A 22,450-nucleotide genomic window follows, 5' to 3' on the forward strand; every position below is an offset into this window, starting at 1 on the left:
TGTTACTGTGCTCGTTATTTTTACAAATTATTTTTAGATTATTTTCTAGAACAGGTATATCGTTAAGGATATTTAACGATCGTTAAATTTTGTCTGAAACAGAAAACCTTCGTTTACGAAACAACCAAAAATAATAAAAATACTACTTCCTTTTCTTAAATTAAAAAAAAACTATTGTTTTATTTAAAACTGCTATTTCGTTTTTTCCTACATCGTCAGCGGAACGATCGGTTCGTTATTAAGCAAGTGAAAACAATCCCTTCCTAGTCTTTACCTGTATCCTGACTGGTATTGAACCTCCACAGATGATCTGCAGATAACGAACTAACACAGGAAACTGTTCCTTCTTACGAACAAAATCCTATTATTGATAAATTTGCATTTGAAAAATTCTCTTCGTAAATCAACCCAACTTTTAAATTTTATAAAAGAAATAATAAAATGATGATTATAATTTTATATGTAAAATAATCATATGATAATAATAACTATAATAATAATTATAATAACAATAATAATAATAATGATAATAATAATAATAACAATGATAATAATAATGATAATAATAGTAAAAATAATAATAATAATAATGATAAAATCTTTAAACATAATGAATCTTTAAATTTGTTTGTATAAGATTATATTCCTATTTGTAAAGTTTGGTTGCTTGGACAACACTTGGATACACAGCTAGTAGAGGAACAACCAGATTTAGGGATACAGATATATCCATAGATCTAAACAGATATATCCATAGATCTAAACAGATATATTATTAGATATAAACAGATATATTCAATAGATCTAAACAGATATATTCTATAGATCTAAACAGATATATTATTAGATATTAACAGATATATCATAGATCTAAACAGATATATTATTACATATAAACAGATATATTCAATAGATCAGAACAGATATATCAATAGATCAAGTATAGAGACAGATATAGATCTAAACTCAAAATTATAGTTTAAACTCGGTTTTTCCTCAGGATTCTTTTCCAAATCCTTTACGTTAGTTTCAAGTTTAAAGAAGAAAAATATATATTTGAAAAGAACCGGAAAGGTGCTTTAATTTTAATGCTCTTATTAAGAAGTTCTGGGAAACCGACAAGAAAAAAGATTTGTATATTTGTACTTTGAACTATAAACAAAAGGAGAAGGTCAACCTTGAGAGGCATTACTAGTTTGACTCTGTAACCTCATAGCCCCCCTAGTTTTGATTTAACGCACAAGAAAAAAAAGAAATCATTTTTGTTCGTCAATTAGAGGAGGCAAAATTGAAAACATAAAATTGAAATCGTACATTCGATTTACTTTAGTATATGACGTGGATTAGAATATTTTGACATAGAATTTATGTTGTTGTAGACAGACGTCAATTGTGATAAAATAGAGAAATTTTGGACATTCATTTTTCATGAAAGGATGGATTCATTATAAAATAAGAAGGCTCAAATCTAATAACAAAGTATCTAAGAATTCTAAGAACACATCAACTATATGAGAGACAACAATATAATTAGAAAGATTCCAACTAAGGTTGAAGAATTTCAAGTCTAACTAGATATTAATGCGTTAGTGGACATGTGATGTAAAACTAGGTAAAATGGTAGTTTTGAAAATGAAAGGAAAAGTCTGTTAGCGAACGGCAAAAACCTACAAGTTTTAGATCGTTAACTAACGGATGTGTTTCAAAGCGATGTTTCGTTTTTTCCTTTAAATTTTAGATCGGTAACTAACGGATGTGTTTCAAAGCGATGTTTCGTTTTTTTCCTTTAAATTTTAGATCGGTAACTAACGGATGTGTTTCAAAGCGATGTTTCGTTTTTTGCTTAAAATTACGTATTATTAGTTAAATAACAGATTTTTTTATGTATTTTCACATTTTTTTTCATGTGTTTTGATCTAGATAGATCTTGACAGGTCTAGACAGATCTAGATAGATCTAAACAGATCTAGATAAATCTAGACAGATCTAGATAGATCTAGACAGATCTAAATAGATCTAGATAGATCTAGGTAGATCTAGATAGATAGATAGAGATAGTAAATATATTTTACCTGGTTATATTTATCATGATCCAGACAGTGATATTCCAGCTTAGATCCGTCCTTCAGTACAATAGTACCATCATTCAGTACATGTACCACCTATACAGTGTACATTATACAGTTGTACCATCATTCAGTACATCATGTACCACCTATACAGTATACAGTTGTACCATCATTCAGTTCAGGTACCACCTATACAGTGTACAGTATACAGGTGTACCATCATTCAGTACATGTACCACATATACAGTGTATGTACAGTATACAGTTGTACCATTATTTAGAACATGCACTGCCTATACAGTTAACAGTTGTAACATTATTCAGTACATGTACCACCAATACAGTGTGCAGTTTACGTACTATCATTCAGTATATGCATCACCCATACAGTGTACAGTCGTTCTTCCATCGGTCTTTTTTTTCTGAATAACACCATCATTCACAAAAAAAATTTAATTTTTCTAACAAATTTTGTGCTGTTTACAGGGTCAAGTAAAGAATAGAATCAGAAAGGAAAATGAAAGAAAATAAGTTGAAAAAATGTTGTATCACAGTCGCTAGTAAAATGCACTGAAAATGAAAATGCCTGGAATTTTCTCGGAGAATTCTTTTATTTCCTCGAACTTTGTTTACACAAACACAGGAAAACGAAATGTATGTATCAGCATTTTAAGTTAAACACAAGATATTTGAAAGGAGAAGTAATTTTCCTTGAATTAGAAACTTTAAAGAAATCAAATGCTCAATAGAACTCTCAAATAACAAAAGTTTCGTTTACAGTTTTAACTTACTCGGCATTAGATCGACCGTTGTGTGGTTATTTTTATTATTGTTATTGTTCTTCTAAAGCTATTCGTGGCAATAAATTTAGCATAGAGTATCAATAAACCCCATTTCATTAATCCTCAATTTTTAAAAAATGCCATTTATCTTCATATTTTAGATACACAGAAATAACATCGGCTTTGAAACAATGAAGTTTATTAACCCATCATAGGCCAGAGGAATTTTCTCTTTAATTGACTGAAATTTTGAACATCATCAACGTTTGACCAATATATATGTGACATTTTTTCTAATTTTTCATTTACATTTGGAAAGAAAAAGGAAAAAAAGCCAAGCGCATCATCTCTACTGAATATAAATATTATGACAAGCTTCATGCAAGCTCTATTACGAGATACAATCATTAATCAAAACAAAAAAATGATGGAATTTGAAAGGGACTGTTGCCTAATTTTAAATGACCTTCTATTTAAAGAGAGGCTAAATTCTTCTATTGTTTTCTTGCAATGGAAATGAGCAATCCACTTTTTTAGAGATCCACAATTGAAAATAATTAGTTAATCAAAGTTAAAAATATAGATATCTTATCAATGTTTGTCGAGGGTACCTTTGGAAATCGGACCCTCTATAAATGGAGGGTATCTTGAAATAATAACTTTGATGATGAGGAGACACTATACTGTTTATTAAACCCTAGCGTTGATCTGCCAAGCTTATGATTTATTATAATTTAGTCTTTTTACACTCGCTACATTAAACATACATCTACATAATTAAGTCTATATATATATATGTATGAATTCAAAACTTCAGATTAATACTTGCATTAGAATTTAGAATCAATGTTGGAACAAATTGAGAGATTGAAGTTTGCAACAGCTTTCAGGGTCCCCTCCGATGGAGCGGAGGCCACCAGAGGGAGATTGTTTCCACCGAAAGGAAACGTTTTTTTATTTCTTCACTGCTAATTACTCCATTACTCAGGACACTAATTATTCCATCGGGGGGATGGTAATTAACACTCAGAAAACTAATTAATCCACATAAAAAATGGAAATTAACACCCAGAACACTAATTACTTCACCGGAGGGAGGGTAATTAAAACTGACAACACTAATTACTCCATAAGAGGGAGGGTAATTAGCACTCAGGGCAATTATTATTCCATCGAAGGGATGGTAATTAACACTCAGAACACTAACAAATTACTACAAATAATAGATGGTACTGAGCATTCAGGACACTAATTACTCCACCAGAGGGATGGTATTTAACACTTAGGACACTAATTACTCCATCGGAGGGATTTTAATTAACAATCATGACACCAATACGCCATGGGAGGGATGGCAATTAACACTTGGGACACTAATTTGTTGGGATGATAATGAAAACTCCAAACACTAATTACACCCCCAAAGGTATGGTATTTAATACTTTCTCCAATGGAGTAATTAGTGCCCCAAAGGTGAATTACTAGCCCTCCTAAACATTATTTGGATATGAAAATGTTGTCTTTTACCTTGTCAATTATTTGGATATGAAAATGTTATTTTATACCTTGTCAATTATTTGGATATAAAAATGTTGTTTTATACCTTGTCAATTATTTGGATATAAAAATGTTGTATTATACCTTGTTAATTATTTTGATATAAAAATGTTGTTTTATGCCTTGTCAATTATTTGGATATAAAAATGTTGTATTATACCTTGTCAATTATTTTAATATAAAAATGTTGTTTTATACCTTGTCAATTATTTGGATATAAAAATGTTGTATTATACCTTGTTAATTATTTTGATATAAAAATGTTGTTTTATGCCTTGTCAATTATTTGGATATAAAAATGTTGTATTATACCTTGTCAATTATTTGGATATAGTTTGATGAACAGAATCCATAAGAAGACTGGATACTCCAATTACTGCACACACAAATATATTTTTGAAAACAAAATATTAAAATGAAGTTGAAAACTCTGAAAACGTGTTATTTTTCGATATCAGATTCTTTTTTAGTTCAAATTTAGATAAATAAAGTAATTTAATCTTGCATTTGAACCCGACCCTTCCTTTATGAACTGAACAGATATTTACTTTGTTGAACTGAATGGACTGTGCTGAGGTAAGCTAATTCAATATTTCCTCTATTACTTCTAAAATATTTAAGAATTTCCTGGCAGATTATTAAAAGGTTAGATATAAGTTTCCAGTCAAAATACCGTTGCGCGGAATTGCGCGGAATTGCGCGCAATGATTGCTTCCGCTTGCGCCATTTCATTGCGCAGAATTGCGCTATAATTTAATATTCTCAAACATTTGAAACACAAACTAAAGAAAGTTGGACGGAATTGCGCGGATGAAAGAAAGAATTAATGAATGAATTTGAAGAAATGAATATATCCCTGGTTGATTGAAGAGTATGGTTTGAATGAATTAGTCTAGGCGGGAACCAGAATTTATTCCTAAATATAAATAATTAAAGGAATTGTTAACGAAATATTAAAGGGACTGAAAGCGCAATTTCAAGTGAGCCTCCAGAAAAGATGGCATTGCCCGATACACAACCGTACCCGTAAATTCAGGCCCGTAACCAGGGGAGGGTGCAAGGGAACTGGTGCACCTCCCTTTTCTATTCAAAGGGGGATGCAATGACGAATTTGTACACCCCCTCCCTTTTTTTAGATAAGGTGATCGGTAAAAGTTTCTCTTGAAAAATTGAGATATTAGCATTCAAAGTTGTCTAAATTTGATAACATCCTGTGACCTGTAAACTGTATTGTGCTCCTGAGCCCATATTATGCAACACCCCTCTTTGCATATCCCCCCCCCCCCCCCAACCCTTGGGAAAATTCTGGCTACGGGACTGCGTAGATTGTCTGATAAAGAATTAATTAGATTTCAATGTTTACAATTTTGAAAACTGAATATTTTCGGTTGTGGTTTCTCTCCAATTGGGATTTGTGGATTTCTACTGCAGGAAAACAGCGATTATCTGAATTTAATACTTTTAAACCTAGAGCTAAGGTTTCAAGGGTACCGTTGTGATTCGGGCATTGCAATCTTTGCTTGGAGGGTCACTTGAATTTATGCATATCTTCCCTTTCAGTAACCCTCCGTTAAACTTATTCAATAAGTTTGCATACTCTTTTAGATCTTAATTATTTAGAAAGGAAAAACAAGCTATGTGAATTAAGTAAGTTTTAGCCCGTTAAAGGGTTCAGTTTTGAATCATGTATGGCACTCTTTAAGGTTCACTCGGAACAAATTCCTTTGTATTGCATTTTTAATTCTTAAATAAAATCCAAATAGTTATAAAAGCAGGAATATAGTTTCATCAGTGAATTTGTTTGTATTAATCATTTTTATAAATAGATTGAATATATACATAACAATACAATCATATTATGCACGCAGTACATTGCTCCCTCAGACTCATATTGGTTAATATTTGATGAATGTTATCATAAACTTTATATCTATTCATTTTACTTTTTTCAGAAATATATAGATTCCACACAGACATACATAAATAAAAAATTAAGTAAGTCATGAGTATAAAGCAATCTCAACCAGACTTTTTTATTTTTTATCTTTAAAAGCGTTTTAATATTGTAACTTGCAATGTAAGAATTGCAAAAATCAAAATGAATTTTGTTATTTTTGATAAATTGTTGATCTTTTAAAAGATTTCCATAAAATGGTCCAGACTCAAGAGAGAAAGTGCAGCAATAAAATCCAATTTTTGATAGTGCCAAATTTTCAATTATATCAAAATAATGTATTTTTTTGGTAAAGCAGAGAACACATTTCCGAATCTAAAAGTAACCTTGAAAATAAAACAATTGCAATTATTTATTTTCATATTTGCCTTGATAGTATAATGTTGCTTCTGTACGCTCTACCCAATATGTTTAACAATTAGGACTCTGTAAGTTGATTTTCGACTGAACCAGAAAGACCACTTCTAGAATCAATTTATTACTCTAAACTATTTTGAGAGTGAAGAGAAGGGGATTTACTTTTAAAAACAATATTTATTCTTACCCTTAATATCAATTAAAACACTTACAAAGGAAGCGCAAAGACGGCGATCATTATTTATTGTCTTTAAAATTTACCTAGTAGTTTGTTTAGCACAAGTTCCAGTTTCTATATTCAACTCTTCATCAGGTCCACAGCATTTTCTAAAATTAAAGGGACCGCTACACAGTTTTAAAAGAAGAGTAATACGCCACAGACAAAATGTTCTAGAACATTAGATTGCTTTTTAAAGTCGGGATTGTGTGTTGCTTTATTAATATTTTTAAGAAATTTTCTGTCCTTTTCTGCTTCAGACATAATAGCTTGTTGACATTAACATGGAGTAGGTTTAGGTTAGGCTACCAAACCTAATGGATTTATAGTGTAAGGGTAGGCTATCTGTTGGTATGGTGAAGGATAAGATTATCTACCTGAGGGTATGGTGATGGATAAGATTATCTACCTGATGGTATGGTGAAGGTTAGGGTAGCTAGACTACCTGATGGCATGGTGAAGGGTAGAGTTGACTACCTGATGGTATGGTAAAGGTTAGGGTAGACTATCTGATAGTATGGTGAAGGGTAGGGTAGACTACCTGATGGTATGGTGAAGGGTAGGTTAGACTACCTGATGGTATGGTGAAGGGAGGGTAGACTACCTGATGACATGGTAAAGGATAAGATTATCTACCTGATGGTATGGTGAAGGATTAGATTATCTACCTGTTGGTATGGTGAAGGATAAGATGATCTACCTGATGGTATAGTAAAGGGTAGGGCAGACTATCTGATGGTATGGTGAAGGATAAGATTATCTACCTGATGGTATGGTGACGGTTAAGGTAGACTACCTGATGGTATGGTGAAGGGTAGGGTTGACTACCTTATGGTATGGTAAAGGTTAGGGTAGACTACCTGATGGTATGGTGACAGTTAGGGTGGACTACCTGATGGTATGGTAAAGGGTAAGGTAGACTATCTGATAGTATGGTGAAGAGTAGGGTTGACTACCTGAGGGTATGGTAAAGAGTAGGGTTGACTACCTAATGGTATGGTGAAGAGTAGGGTTTACTACCTAATGGTATGGTGAAGGATAGGGTTTACTACCTAATGGTATGGTGAAGAGAAGGGTTTACTACCTAATGGTATGGCGAAGAGTAGGGTTGACTACCTAATGGTATGGTGAAGAGTAGGGTTGACTACCTAATGGTATGGTGAAGAGTAGGGTTTACTACCTAATGGTATAGTGAAGGGTAGAATTATCTACCGAATGGTATGGTGAAGGGTAGAATTATCTACCTAATGGTATGGTGAAGGGTAGGGTGAAGTATAATGGTATTCTCGTCCTGTACGGAAATAATTCTAGAATCCTGACACCGTACAGCAATTAAACTAGATTCAGCCGGATCCTGAGCAAAAACAAAAATAAATAATTAAAGTAACAAACTCAAATAAAAAATATAATTGCAAATTAGTCTCAGAACTGAATTCAAAGGCTTAATTAACAATTTTGCATTTTACAATGAACAACATGTACTGCAGGCTGCAGTGTACAGGGTACCCTGACACCTGTAAATATTGGGACCAGAGCCCAAAACTTAAGACAGGGTATTATTGTTAAAACCAATTTTAGAACCCGGGTTTCACAAATGGGGTGTGGCAGTTTTGTCAATATCAATATTTTTGTTTTGAAATATTATTTTATTAGATTTATTCATATTCTCCATTTTTTCCGGCATATCTTAAATCAAATATGCACACAAATGTTAAGACCCCAAAGAGGAAACTCTGGAGTTTCGTTCAACAATACTCTTTTAAATTTCGAACTCGGAGGCCGAAATTTAAAAGAGTATCGTTGAACAAAACTCCCGAGTTTCCTTTTTGGGGTCTTTACTTTTGTGTAGATTTTAATTTTAGAGATTCGAAAAAATGGATAATTTAAAAAAACCTGAAGAAATAATATGTCATTACAAAAATATTGATAATCACAAAAGTGCCTAACCCCATTCGTGAAACCCGGGTTTTAAAACTGGTTTCACTAACGATACTCTGTCTTAAGTTTTGGGCTCGGGGGTCATGTTAGGAACAATAAACAGGCATGGAACGTAGCGAAGCATGGGAAGGGATGGCTTCACTTCCTGAGTTTTCTTTGCTTTGTTTTGGTTGATCCAGACTAAATACGAATGTCTTGGATGGATACAAATGTTAGAGGAATTGGATTCAAATGAGCTCAAGATAAATCCACATGTTGATACAGGACATGGATACAAATGTTGCAAAAGATATATTTGAATGTTGATACTGGATGGATATGAATGTTGAGGATGGTTATGAATGTTTATTGGTTCAGGATGTATATGAATGTTTACGAGGTTGGATTTAATGGAGCTAAATGTTATTGTTGATTGTTGATCCAATCTGGATATTAATGTTAATGATGGATACATATGCTAGGGGATGGATTCAAATGTTTCTAAAGATGAACTCGAATGGTAATACAAGATAGATACGAATGTTATGATTATTAATTTGATACAGGATGGATTTGATTGTTAATCCAATCTGGATATGAATATTAAGAATGGATACATTTGCTAGGAGATGGTGTCCAATGTTGCTGAAGATATACTTGAATGATGATACAGGATGGGTACAATAACGAATGTTATTTTGGATTATGAATTTGATACAGGTTGAATTTGATTGTTGAACCAATCTGAATACAAATGTTAAGGATGGATTGGATACAAATGTTAGGTGTTGGATTCAAATGAGAAAAAGATACATTCAAATGTTGTTAAAGGATAGATAAGAGTGTTGAGGATGGAATCATGAATTGGATACGGGTTGAATTAGATTGTTGATACATTGGATATAAATGGATGCAAATGTCAGGGGTTGGATTCAAATGTTGGTACTAGATGGATACAAATGTTATGCTGGATTAAAAATTTTATACAGGTTGGATTTGATTGTTTATCCAATCTGGATATGACGCTATATTCATATCATTTCTATATCAACATTCATATTCATCCTTTTGCAACATTTATATCCAACATATATCAACATTAATATCTTGCATACATCAACATTAGTGTCCATCCCATCCATTGCACTCATATCCATTCTGTTTCAACATATGTATCCATGCAATATCAACATTTGTATCCATCCTATATCAACATTCATATCAATTAAATATCAATATTTATATCTTGCATACATCAACATTAGTGTCCATCCCATCCATTGCACTCATATCCATTCTGTTTCAACATATGTATCCATGCAATATCAACATTTGTATCCATCCTATATCATCATTCATATCTGCCCTTTTCGAGTCCAATGTTAACTCAATGTTAACCCCAGCTCCCCCACCATCCAACCCTAACCAGCAAGCTACATTAATATCCTTTCTATATGAACTTACATATCCATTCTACATAAAAACATTTATATCCATCCTATTCAATTCCATTACACTGCTATCCTTCCTGTATCAACATTATTATCCATCCTTTCTTTATAAACATATTTGTATCCATTCTACATCAACATTTGTATCCCTCCTTTAACAACATTCATATCCATCCTATTCAATTCCATTACACTGCTATCCTTCCTGTATCAACATTCTTATCCATCCTTTCTTTATAAACATATTTGTATCCATTCTACATCAACATTTGTATCCATCCTTTATTAATATTTGAATCCATGAGAATATTATGTAATCCCAGCCTTCCCACCAACCCTCTAGTACTAAGCAAGCTGTCAAGATAACCTAGCACCAGCGAGGTAAGCTGTCAAAATGAATTTCAAGAAAGGAATATAAAACGCGGCATTCGGGAAAATTCAGAAAGAGAAGCCATCTTCTCCCTTGCTTCGCTACGTCCCATGCCCATAAACATTGTTATTTAAACTACCTGAGCATGATTTTGCTTATATTTTATGTCAATGCATGAATAGTTGAAGGATCCAACATGGTTCATAAATGTCTTCTCTGAATGATCCCACAAAGAATCCACGAGCACAACAGCTGATCTGGCGCCTGGTAACATAACAACCTTCCAAACCAAACCAAGATTAATTGAAAGCAGCCAAAGTTGTATTGGTTAAGAAGAAGTTTTTTTTCGTGCTTTTCACATTATTTTTCTTGTAATTGAAAAATTATCTGAGCCGCGATTTAAAAAACTCGGGAAAATACGGTTCGGGTCTAAGCTGTTATTGCGTCTTATTTACGGATTGAGCTTTTAGACTTAAACTGCATCTTATTTTGCACTGAGTTGAGTTTAAAAAAGCGGTTCAATATCTATTTGGCGGATTTTTATGGAAGGAATTGGCGCATTCTTGTTTTTATGACAGCAAGACTCAACATTGAGCCTTACTCTCTACTAAAACAAACTAAGGTCGGTTTTATTTTCATTGGGTCTAACTCCGAAAATCTTGCAGCTGTCAATCAAGTGACACAAGCTGTATAAAACTCAACACTCTTGGAAAATGTCTTGAAGTTTGGCAACAAAAAATGTCAAATGTCAGAATGTTATTAGAATTCAGGAAATTACATTATTTTATTCATGTTAAGGGGGGGGGGGCCGGGGGGATTTAAAGAATAAATAAGTTAAATATTGGTTCCTCAAACTCTTGTCTTTCTCCAACTGGACAGTCAATCCTCCCTTAACAAACAAAAAATTATGTTTAAATGTTTAAAAATTAATTCAATATATATAGCGCAGTTTTTTCAAAATTATGATTCCTTATTCAGAGCTAGTGTTAAGTAATGCGGCCATGGTAAGATTTTTTCATTTTTTCATTTTGTTTGTTCTTCGATCATAAAGGACCCATTTCGTTCAGTAAAAAATTGTCGTTCTATCAAAAGTTTGTCTCAAAAAACTTTTATTCAATTAAAAAAACGATAAAACAATGTTCGTTCATTTAAAAACACGATAATTTCATCTAAATCTTTTGGACAATTTGTTAGTTCAGAAAATAAACAATCTTTAAAATGATTTTAAATTGTTCGTTTAAGTTTTTTTTTAAATAAACGAAAGTTTTTCATTTAACTGAATGATCCAAGTTGTTCGTTTATTCATAGATTTTTTCTAAAAGATCGTGATCGTTTACGAAAAATGTAGTTCATTTTCAACAAAAATGTTGTTCATTCACAAAAATAATTCCTGTCTCTAGCAGTAAGCTATGAGCGCCATGAATCACTATAAACACCTAGATGAGAAGTCAAAAAGGAATAAACCAAAACCTTTATTAAACTAAAGCTAAACAAATCAAGTGCTTTGCAATTTTAAATTTGTTTTATATTCTAGTCAACCAACATGCAAAAAATGAGCATGGGTGGGAAATTGAGGCCTGGGAACACTTTAATATCGGCCCTGTATTACATGTTGATGCATAATTTTCAATACTTAAGTATTTTCTATTTTTTCCCGGGATAAGATGTTTTTACCCTTATTATTTAGATATTGTAAACAAGCATTATAGGGTGATATATACTGTTAGTTGCCAATAAATAATAAATGTATAATCGATTATACTCTCAACCTCAATTAAATAACTTTGGCTTATACAGGGGCGTACAAGGGGGTGGGCGCCCCCCTCTACACGTGCCCCCCTATGAGGCTGGGGGGGGGCACCCAAGGGGGAGGCTCTTTTAATATTACATCTGCTTGCACTTCCCTTCCTCAGGTCAGGCACAGTGGTGTACCTAGGGGGGCAGTAGTCCTCTTGCCCCCCCTGGGAGTTCCAAAAATACAAAATTTAAAGGAAACTACGTTTAGAAAGTAACACTTGACAATGACAAAGACTAAGGATTTGTTTAAATTCACTGTTAATACAAGGAGAGAAAAGCTTTAGCCTTCTAAAGAGAATACTTCATTACACAAGATGTACTATGACGGAGAGCAGACATAACGATCTTGCACTTATAGCTTTACACCCTATAAGGCTGTCTGAGCTCTCTACTGAAAAAAATCTTTGAAATGTTTGTGCAAGCAAATCCCAGAAAATTGTAGCTTAAAAGAGTTGGTAAATATGTAGATTGAGTAAATTCTATCTAAAAATTTTAGAAGAAATTTTGTTTATTTGTAAAAATATAATTTTTAATGATGCTGTGATTATTGATTTAGTTAGCTGTGGTGGAGTTAAGTGATAAATTTATAAAGTCAAAAAGTTAGTTTTTCAAGCAAAGGAATAATTTTTAGACTCTAAGGTTAGTAACACCCAAAAAAGTAGTCTTTTTNGGGGGGGCAAAAAAAAATTAAAAAAGGTATTAATATTTTTTCAAAAAAGGCATTTTTAAGGGGCAGCACAATGTTGCCAAGGGGGGGATCAAAAGATTGTGGCCCCCCTAAAAAAGCCCTCGTACGCCACTTGGCTTATTCTCTTCAACTTATACTCCTATACTCTAAGATTAGACTGCATGGTAGACAGCATATGTCCTTGCCTCATCAAAATGACCTAGGAGAATTTACAGAGAAGCCTAAAGGCTATTAGAAAATGTATGAGCTCAATTACTGCTAAAACATAGTTTCATTTTTCAAAATTGTTACTAACATTCATTCATATAAAATTATGGAATCGTAACCTAATGTTGCTAACGTTAAAATTCATTTATAAATCTACAGCAATGTAACCTAAAAATGCTACTGATGCCATAGTAATGTAATCTAACATTACTAATGTTAATTCATGAAGCTACAGAAACGTAATCTAATGTTACTAACATCTATATATAAATTTGGCTTGTCTGTCTGTTAGGGTGTTTGTATCCAAAAACGTCAAAACAGCTAAACCGATCGGACCCAATTTTTTTGTGGGACATCACATGACCACAGGGAAGGTTTATGAATGATAAAAATTTTTAAAAATGTGTTTTAAAGGTTTTTAATTTTGTAAAAAAAATTAAATTCTTGAAAATCCATGAATTTTTTTTTAAAATCCGCAAAATTTTTTTCTTCTTTGTTTTAAAATGTAAACAAAAAGAACTTGTTCACAATTTAAATAGATTTGGCTTGTCTGTCTGTTTGTTTGTATCCAAAAACGTCAAAACGGCTGAACCGATCGGGCCCAAATTTTGTGTAGGACATCACTTGACCACAGGGAAGGTTTATGAATGATAAAAATTTAAAAAAAATATGTTTTAAAGGTTTTTAATTTTGTAAAAAATTTAAATTCTTGAAAATCCGCTATTTTTTTTAAATCCGCAAAAAAATTCTTTGTTTTAAAATGTGAACAAAAAGAACATGTTTACAATTTAAATAGAAGATGGGCGCAAAGCCTAGTAAAATAAAATTCTTACATTTACCAGGATGGAAAAATGGGCAGCTGAAGGACGAAACTTTGAGAGTGAAGAGGAGGACGATGAACGACTTCCGGACGAATCTAAACCTTCCATTCCCGAGGACGATCCGAACTATTATGGTCAAGTTCATGACCCTCACACATAACCAGTCCTTTCCTGAGTCATCTATTTTAATGTTTCAGATCAGGATGGTTCGAACTAAGCAGGGTAAGCGTGTTCCTGGAGACGAGGTGGCTGAGGATGAAGCTCAGGTTGGATCTACTACTCAGGAGGAAACTAAACCTGCACCCACTGAGAATGGTAACAATAAGTTTAGAGAACATGGTTAATAATAAAAATAATGTTCAAAAATAAGTTTTCAGTTGCTACAAACTGTGTTACTACAAAAATGTTTTCTATAATGTCACCTTTAAAGCCTCATTCTTATTCTTCTTTATATTTTTCTAATGCTTTGACTTAGTCATGGCATATCTATGTAAGAAAAAAAATTCTTCTGGGTTTGGGATATTGTCACAAGAATGTAGGAATTAAACTAATCATACCTTATTCAACTACTTATTTAATTCTTACCTCCGTATTCATAGGTTTATTTTAAAAGGTGCTCCTGAATCTGAAAACCTACCCGACTCTACTGCTGAAGCTGTAGAAGCTGCCACTGCTCCTGCTGATGAAGCTTCTCCTGCTCTAGAGAACGGAGAAGCTGCTCCAGCCCCTACCGCAGCAGAAGAGAAGAAAAAGGTTTGCCAACTTCTATTTTATTAATTTTTAGTTTTTAGGATTTACATACAGTTAAACCCTAAATAATAAATACATCGAAAGAATTTATGAAATGTCGTCTTGACAATTTTTCAATGGGGTTTATACTATATTACGTAAATCTCAGTATTTGCGAAAATAAATAAATGGCTATGAATATGCAGGAACAGTTTTATAGAGCTCCATAAAATCATTTTTTTTAACTTAATATCTGCAACATTCCATTATCAGAAAGTGAAGAATACGACATTTGATGAATTCTTTCGATGTATTTAATATTTAGGGTTTCACTGTATACTATCTTTTTTAAAATTGTTTTTGTTTTTATTTTATTTTATTTTTTCTAAGACATGTCTTGCATTCTTATTTTCAGATTTTTCTGAATTAAAATTTTGTCAAAGTAACTTATGATAAACTATTTTATAAGTTGTTCAATTTTCACCATTTAATACTTTTCTATTCTTTATATATTTAATTTTGTTTCGATTTTGTGAAAGTTTTTTTTTGTAGTACAGTAATGTTTCCTTTGTATTCTTTTTTTGTCGTGTTTACTATTTACCATGTTCTGTAAATTATCTACAGTCTAACCCAGAACTTCGGAGCCATCGAAAGAATTTATAAAATGTCGTCTTGATATTTTTTTAATGGGTTTTATACTAAGATATCTAAATCTCAGAAATTGTAAAAATATGAAATATGCGGAAACAGTTTAAAAGAGCTTTATATAATTACTTAATTAAAAAAAACTAAATATCCGCATCATTCCATCATCAGTAAGTTTAGAAAACGACATTTTATCAATTCTTGTGTGTCTCCAAAGTTCAATCTGTAGTATATTTAAAGTTAGCACAACTCACGGAAACACATTTTTTTAAGAGAGTGAAGAAGGAGAAGACTAAAGAGAAGGTTGAAGGAGAAGAAGAAGAGAAGGATAAGAAGAAAAAGAAGAGTTTACCCGCTTGGGCCACCGTATCAGAAAGTACCAAGAGTAAACTTGCAACCTCTACCTCGGTAGGACCCAGAGGAGTGGGGGGGGGGACTTATTTGTATATGAATGCAGTGTGATATTTATAAAAAACTATTCCGCGGAGTAACCTAGAAGAAACGAAACTGAATTCCCATACCGATGGACAAATATCTTAAGTAAAAGATGGGACTGAAAACCCGGAATATGAGAGGGAATTCAAAAATCTACCTCATAGGAAGGTTGCCTCAAGAAATCTCTTCAAATAATGATTTAATTTGATAGAGAAAGTTTAGTTTCCTGACAAAGCTGGATTTCCAAGCTAGTTGTATATTAAACCATCGTAACTTTATAAAATATGTCAAAAAAAATTGCGATGCAAGGGAATACATATAACCCTATCTTCACTGTATTTCAGCCTACAGGTCGTTATACATTGTCTGAAGGTTGATTGTTAATAATAATAACATATAACCCCCAAGTCTAAGGAATGATTTTCTTATATCTAGGGGTGGGGGTGAAAAATTAATTGTCATCTTTCTCACTTTTTGATACTTTTTATTCAAAAAAACAATTGAATTATGAGCTATATGTTGTCTAGGTAAAAGTGCAACGGCCTAGACTTGTGGATGACGTCATCAATGCAATTGAAACTTGTGCAGATTCAAGGAACGCAATTAATAAAAATTTACTTTTTTTATTCTAAAATTGTTTGTTTTTCTTCCGAACTGATACCCTACTTAGTAATTCGTAATAGACTTATTATATCAAATTGACATTGATGAAAATAGAAAATAAAATTTTTTTACAAATAATAAAAATGATGAAATTAATGTTGTCCCACAGAGGAAATGCTACTGCCGGAGCTATCCGTAGCTTCCTTGCCTCCGAGCACCCTGAATGTCCGAAGCACATGTTCAAGAAGGTCGTCTTAAACGCCGTGGAGAAGAAGATCATTAAACAAACTAAGGTGAAAGTTTGAAAACGAAACAATCATTTTCATTATTGGTTTTTCCATTTTTTCTATTCTGTTTTTGTTAAAATTGATGTTTTCTTTCATTCATTATATTATAATTTTTATTTTTATCGTTATTTTTATTGTTATTGCTACCATTATTGCTACCGCTATTGCTATTGATAATGATATTGACATTGATATTGATATCGCTATTGTTGTTGCTTGTGTTATTATTATTGTTATTGTTTTTGTTTATGTTATTGATACGTTATTGTTATTGCTACCTTCATTGCTATTGCTACCGCTATTGTTCTTGCTACCGTTTTTGTTAATGCTACTGCGATTGCTAGTCTTAATTTTAAATCGTTATCACTATTGTTATTGCTATTGGTTTTTATATTGTTTTTATTACTATTGCTATTTATTGTTATTGTTTAGGGAACCGGTTTTACTGGAAAGTTTAGAATTGAGAGTTCCGGGAAGAAAGGAAGTAAGGGAAAGAATAAGGTTGCTGCACCGAAAGGTAAGTCCTAAAACTTCGTACTTATTTTCTTTCTTAACAAAAAATGTTGTCACAAATTGCGACTCCCAAAAAGTCTTCTAAAATGCAATAAAGTTACATCTAGAATAGAAGATAACAGAAAAAAAATTAGGTAACAAATAAATGATAAATTACTACATAAATGATTAATTACTAAATAAATGATTAATTACTAAATAAATGATTAGAATCCCTGGATGATATTCTCCCCTTGGCGTTTACCTGGGCCTGTAATCCAAAGGAATCCTCAGTCAATCTCATCAAGTAAGTACAGATTCTTTGGAATAAAATAATTGGTGTTGGGGGGGGGGGCGTCAACCACTGGAAGTCTGGGTATAAGAGATGTATTTCATTATACACCCTAAATACAATTTTTTTTAATTAATAAAAAAATGTCTAATTATTAGAAAGTAACACACTTTTAAGCCATTAACATAGTGTTTAAAAAGGTGATAAGATGTATTTCAGGTTTTTAGTTTTAAATATGCATACGGCGCGTGTTTCTAAGTGATATAACTATGAAAAGTATGGAAAGGAAATGTTTAAACATGTGCTCAGAACATTAATATTTGAATAAAAATATCAGCTATAACAGTTACAACATTCTTGACGATATTTCATTATTAAATGAGAAAATTGAGACACATAAACTGGAATAGAAAGACGACATTCAAGTAATAATGCTTTTCTTAAAGATCGTTGGTTTCGGCCTTTAGTCTGAATTTCTTTAGTTTTCAGCTCTCTAACTCTTAGAACCTTTTTTGTATTACAAGAGGAGGTTTTTTTTCATCCCATTTTGCCAAAAAAAAATTGTTAATATTAGTTGTTTTCTGGATTATGTAGATTAAAAGTGGAACAAGTGGCAAAATGTAGACTATAAGTAAAGCATGTTAGGTAAAGCAATATTTTTCATGTTTTCAACGTTTGTTTTTGTCTAACCGAATTTCAAGGGCTAAAAAGTTAAAAAGAAAAAATGTATTTGCATTATATCCTGGGACTGAGAGTATTATGATCCGAGCTAAAAACTTTAGAATTGGATACCTTAAACTTAATCTGAATATCCAATGTGGACACTTTTAATTTACTCCTTAATCCGCTCGTTTCCTCTTTGACCAATGAGAATGCACTCATTTAATAGCGCGCAAAATTTCAAATTTCCCGGTCTGGTTGACTTTTCCGGTTTCCCCAAATGCCACTTGATTGATATTGTTATATACACTATACAGTATACACTTTTGTGGATTAACAAAAAATATGCAGCATTGATCTAGCTCTGTGTATATTGTAGGAAGTATATTGGTGAGCACTACCCGGACCTGGATGTGGAAGGCGGGGGATTTAGGAAAGCTATTGAAGGAGGAGAAGCTAAGGGTCAGCTTAAGCGTATCTCAGGTTAAGAAAGATTTCTATAGTTTTAAACACACAAAAAAGATAATTTTTATTAGAAGAAGATTCGAAGAAAAAGTTTAAAGATAAAAAAGAATAAATCAGGGGAATTTCGAAATTTTGGGAAAGCACCTGTAAATTAATCTTGTCATAAAAAAAAACGCACACAAACCCAATTCCAATTAGGTTAACTTTGAATATAAAGATACACCATTTTTGCGCTAACTTAACAGGAATCACATAAGAAAAATTTAAGAAGAATATCCTCCAGTCCACAGCGCGCTACAACGTAGGGTATTTGAAAAAATCTAGATTATAAAATTTAAAAGGCATTAAGGCAGTGCTTAGGATCCGGATCCAAGGGGTAAAATATCAACCAAACTGCAAAAAAAAAAATCTTTTTTACTCCAAAACCCCAAATCTGAACTTTTGAAAAAAGCGAGATTATAAAAATTTCCTCATTTCTGAATGGTTCATCAAGTTTTAGGATAAAAATAAGCGAAAAAAATAAAACCAGAAATTAAAAAAAAAGTTTTAAAAATTCAGTAAATCTTAAAGAAATGACCTGGATCCAGTGCGCATCCAGGATCCGGATCCGCATCAAAATTGAATGGATCCTAAGCACTGCATTAAGGGTTTCCAGACTACTGTTAAACAAATTAAAAAATAAGTGAAACATGGACCCTTGAAGAACGAGGTCACGTGATCATTTTTGACAAATTTCGGTTTTAAATCTAACATTTTTGTACTTTAAATTTAAATAAAAAGTTTCATTAAATAAAGTATTTTTAAAGACTTAAAGGGACGATAATCTAAATAAATCACAACTTATTTTTATTAGTTGAATTGAAAAAAATCGAAATTTATGGAAATATTTGAGAAAATTTTAAATTTTATCAAAAATAACTCAGAAAGCTTTTAATGAACAATCTCTGAAAGATCCTGAATTATTGAAGAACTATTTAGGAAAGGGAATGAGTGGAACCTTTGCCCTGGTGGATAGAGCCGACAAGACCGGGGCCAAGTACGAGGACGCCATAGAGTCCGCCATCATTGCCATGAACGAACCCAAGGAGTGCAGTGTTACCAAGATCAGGGATTATCTTGGTAGGTTCCCATGCTTGGTTAAAGATCAATATTATTATTTTATATTTTATAATTATTATAGCTTAAAGGGACTGTTAACGTAATTTCAAGTGATCCTCTGTGCAAAGATGGAAATGCCTGATACACAACGGTACCCTTAAAAGCTTTGTCTGATCAAGTATGAATTAGATATCCATGTTTTTGAACAAATTAATGTTTTAAGCAGTGCTTAGGATCCGGATCTGGATCCTTTGGATCCGCAAAATTTTGGCTTCATGGATCCGGATCCGCAAAAATATGCGGATCCACGGATCTGGATCCAAGGGGTAAAATATCAACCAAAAACTGCAAAAAAAAATCTTTTTCACTCCAAACCCCCAAAAATGAACTTTTAAAAGAAGAGATATTATAAAAATTTCCTCATTTCTGAATGGTTCATCAAGTTTTAGGATAAAAATAAGCGAAACAAATAAAACCAAAAATTTGAAGAAAAAAATTTTGTTAAAAAAGTTTAGTAAATCTTTAAGAAATGACCTGGATCCGGTTCCGGATTTGGATCCGGATCCATTTTTTTCCAGTGCGGATCCAGGATCTGGATCCGGATCCGCATCAAAATTGAACGGATCCTAAGCACTGGTTTTAAGCTTACGGTTGTAAATCTGACATTGCTATCTTTGCATGGAGATGGGAGGTTCACTTAAATAACGCTTGCTGCCCCTTGAAATTAGAATTATTTTTATAATAGACAAGTTAATTGAACTTATTGGGTGGTTGGTTAAATCAACGATAGATCAATTATTAAATGTTTGATTGATTTCTTCATTGATTTGATTCATTCATGCATACATTCATTTACTCATTCATCCTTTCATTCAGTCAACCTTCCATTCATTCATTTCTCTTTTTATTTAGTCAACCTTTCATTCATTCATTTCTCCTTTTATTCAGTCAACCTTTCATTCATTCATTTCTCCTTTTGTTTAGTCAACCTTTCATTCATTCATTTTTCATCCTTTCATTCATTTATTCATTCATCCTTATTTTCATCCTTCCATTCATTCATCGACCTGTACTTCATTAATTCATTATTTAATGAATTGATGATTAAGGTGCTTATCATCCTGAGTTTGAAACTGACAACAAACCTCATTTATTCAAGAAAGCATTGGAACGAAACCTTAAAAATGGTTGGATTATCCAGGTAAGTTCCTCCACTGAACTAGTTGTATCACCAGGTAGGTTCCTGCACTGAACTAGTTGTATCCCAGGTAGGTTCCTGCACTGAACTAGTTGTATCTCCAGGTAGGTTCCTGCACTGAACTAGTTGTATCTCCAGGTAAGTTCCTGCACTGAACTAGTTGTATCCCCAGGTAGGTTCCTGCACTGAACTAGTTGTATCCCAGGTAGGTTCCTGCACTGAACTAGTTTTTTTATTTCTGGGTAGGTTTCTGCTCTTAACTACCTTTTTTACATTTTTTATGATGATGAAAATGAGACGACCAATTTCTTTTTTTTTTTTGAGAAATAAACACATTGATTCTATCACATAGATTTTCTAAAGTTTTAATGACGAAAATCCAGTTTTAACCTATTCGAGTATTTTTTGTTTTCTAAATTGTCAGCACTAGTCAAATGTAGGTTTTTAAGATAAATTTAATTGTACAAAAAATCTAACCCTTCAGTGTTCTCCCAGATACATTAGGTAACAGATTCTTGAAGAGAACGAATTATTTGGTGTAAAGCCTTAAAAGATAATTGAGTATCATGGTTTTGGCCCTTTTTATACAGATGCTCGTATAATAATTCCGTAGTCCTGTTTTTTTGTCAATTGATAATAAAAACACCAGTTAAAGGTCTAAACTGAAGAAATAAAACATAGGGTCGGATTCTGCAGTACGGCTGGTATGTCTTGCACTCTTGCAGTATATTGTTCAGATTGTATATTTCAATCAATAATTGGCAAAACGTCCAGAAAAAGCATTTTTCGAGCTTTAAAAATTAACACTTTTATATCTGCCAATGACATGTAGAATCCGACCTTATGTTTTATTTGTTCAGTTCAAACCTTTAAATGGTGTTTTTGAAAGTAATTGTTAGAAAAATGGGAATACGGAATTATTAAAGGAGAATTTACATGGTAATACAGGGGCAAGACTCAGATACTCAATTATCTTTTTAGGATGTAAATCAAATATTTCGTTCTCTTCGTAAATACTTTACCTAAGGTTACCGGGAGAACCCTGGAAGGTTAGTTTTTTTTGTAAAATTGAATTTATCTGAAAACCCTACTGTTGACTAGTGTCAGAAAATATTTTTAAAGTTTTGAAATAGCATTTGATAATCATGGTGAGTCCCTGCCCTGGAATGGATTTTTCTGGTTTTCATCTGAACTCTTGTCAACCTATATTTAGTTCATTTTGTATCTAGATGACTGGAAAAGGATTCACAGGAAGTTTCCGCCTGGGTTGGCCCTACTACCCATCTCCCAGGTTAATTTTCACATTTATTAAAATTAATAATCTATATATATATTTGGCATGTCTGTCGGTTTGTTTGT

The 22,450-nt window shown here is 32.5% G+C and overlaps 2 protein-coding genes across 4 annotated transcripts in view; one reads left to right on the forward strand and one right to left on the reverse strand.

The window, feature by feature from the left end:
- The window catches only part of LOC111706251 (probable G-protein coupled receptor Mth-like 3), a 65,942-nt gene extending 54,383 nt beyond the window's left edge, over nucleotides 1-11,559 (reverse strand). The window contains exons 1-9 of the mRNA XM_023479078.1: nucleotides 11,523-11,559; nucleotides 10,814-10,954; nucleotides 8,181-8,290; nucleotides 6,981-7,046; nucleotides 5,265-5,324; nucleotides 4,721-4,784; nucleotides 2,073-2,162; nucleotides 647-737; nucleotides 275-346 (exon numbers count right to left, since the gene is read on the reverse strand). Of these exons, the coding sequence (XP_023334846.1) occupies nucleotides 275-346; nucleotides 647-737; nucleotides 2,073-2,162; nucleotides 4,721-4,784; nucleotides 5,265-5,324; nucleotides 6,981-7,046; nucleotides 8,181-8,290; nucleotides 10,814-10,948 (688 nt within the window). The 5' untranslated portion in view covers nucleotides 10,949-10,954; nucleotides 11,523-11,559. The remainder of the gene's footprint in view (nucleotides 1-274; nucleotides 347-646; nucleotides 738-2,072; nucleotides 2,163-4,720; nucleotides 4,785-5,264; nucleotides 5,325-6,980; nucleotides 7,047-8,180; nucleotides 8,291-10,813; nucleotides 10,955-11,522) is intronic.
- The window catches only part of LOC111706252 (heterochromatin protein 1-binding protein 3), a 30,080-nt gene that overhangs the window by 6,324 nt on the left and 1,306 nt on the right, over nucleotides 1-22,450 (forward strand). Inside the window, exons 3-13 of one of the 3 annotated variants that reach the window (XM_023479082.1) lie at nucleotides 14,385-14,502; nucleotides 14,801-14,940; nucleotides 15,835-15,969; nucleotides 16,524-16,591; nucleotides 16,769-16,892; nucleotides 17,319-17,403; nucleotides 17,610-17,685; nucleotides 18,710-18,813; nucleotides 19,774-19,914; nucleotides 21,003-21,094; nucleotides 22,321-22,382. In XM_023479082.1, coding sequence (XP_023334850.1) covers nucleotides 14,391-14,502; nucleotides 14,801-14,940; nucleotides 15,835-15,969; nucleotides 16,524-16,591; nucleotides 16,769-16,892; nucleotides 17,319-17,403; nucleotides 17,610-17,685; nucleotides 18,710-18,813; nucleotides 19,774-19,914; nucleotides 21,003-21,094; nucleotides 22,321-22,382 — 1,139 coding nt within the window. In that variant the 5' untranslated portion in view covers nucleotides 14,385-14,390. Of the gene's footprint in view, nucleotides 1-14,133; nucleotides 14,503-14,800; nucleotides 14,941-15,834; nucleotides 15,970-16,523; nucleotides 16,592-16,768; nucleotides 16,893-17,318; nucleotides 17,404-17,609; nucleotides 17,686-18,709; nucleotides 18,814-19,773; nucleotides 19,915-21,002; nucleotides 21,095-22,320; nucleotides 22,383-22,450 lie in introns of those variants that run through there. The other 2 variants (XM_023479080.1, XM_023479079.1) reach the window with 2 other exon arrangements.

Source organism: Eurytemora carolleeae, unplaced genomic scaffold, assembly GCF_000591075.1.
Source record: "Eurytemora carolleeae unplaced genomic scaffold, Eaff_2.0 scaffold725, whole genome shotgun sequence".
Classification (NCBI taxonomy): Eukaryota; Metazoa; Arthropoda; class Copepoda; order Calanoida; family Temoridae; genus Eurytemora; species Eurytemora carolleeae.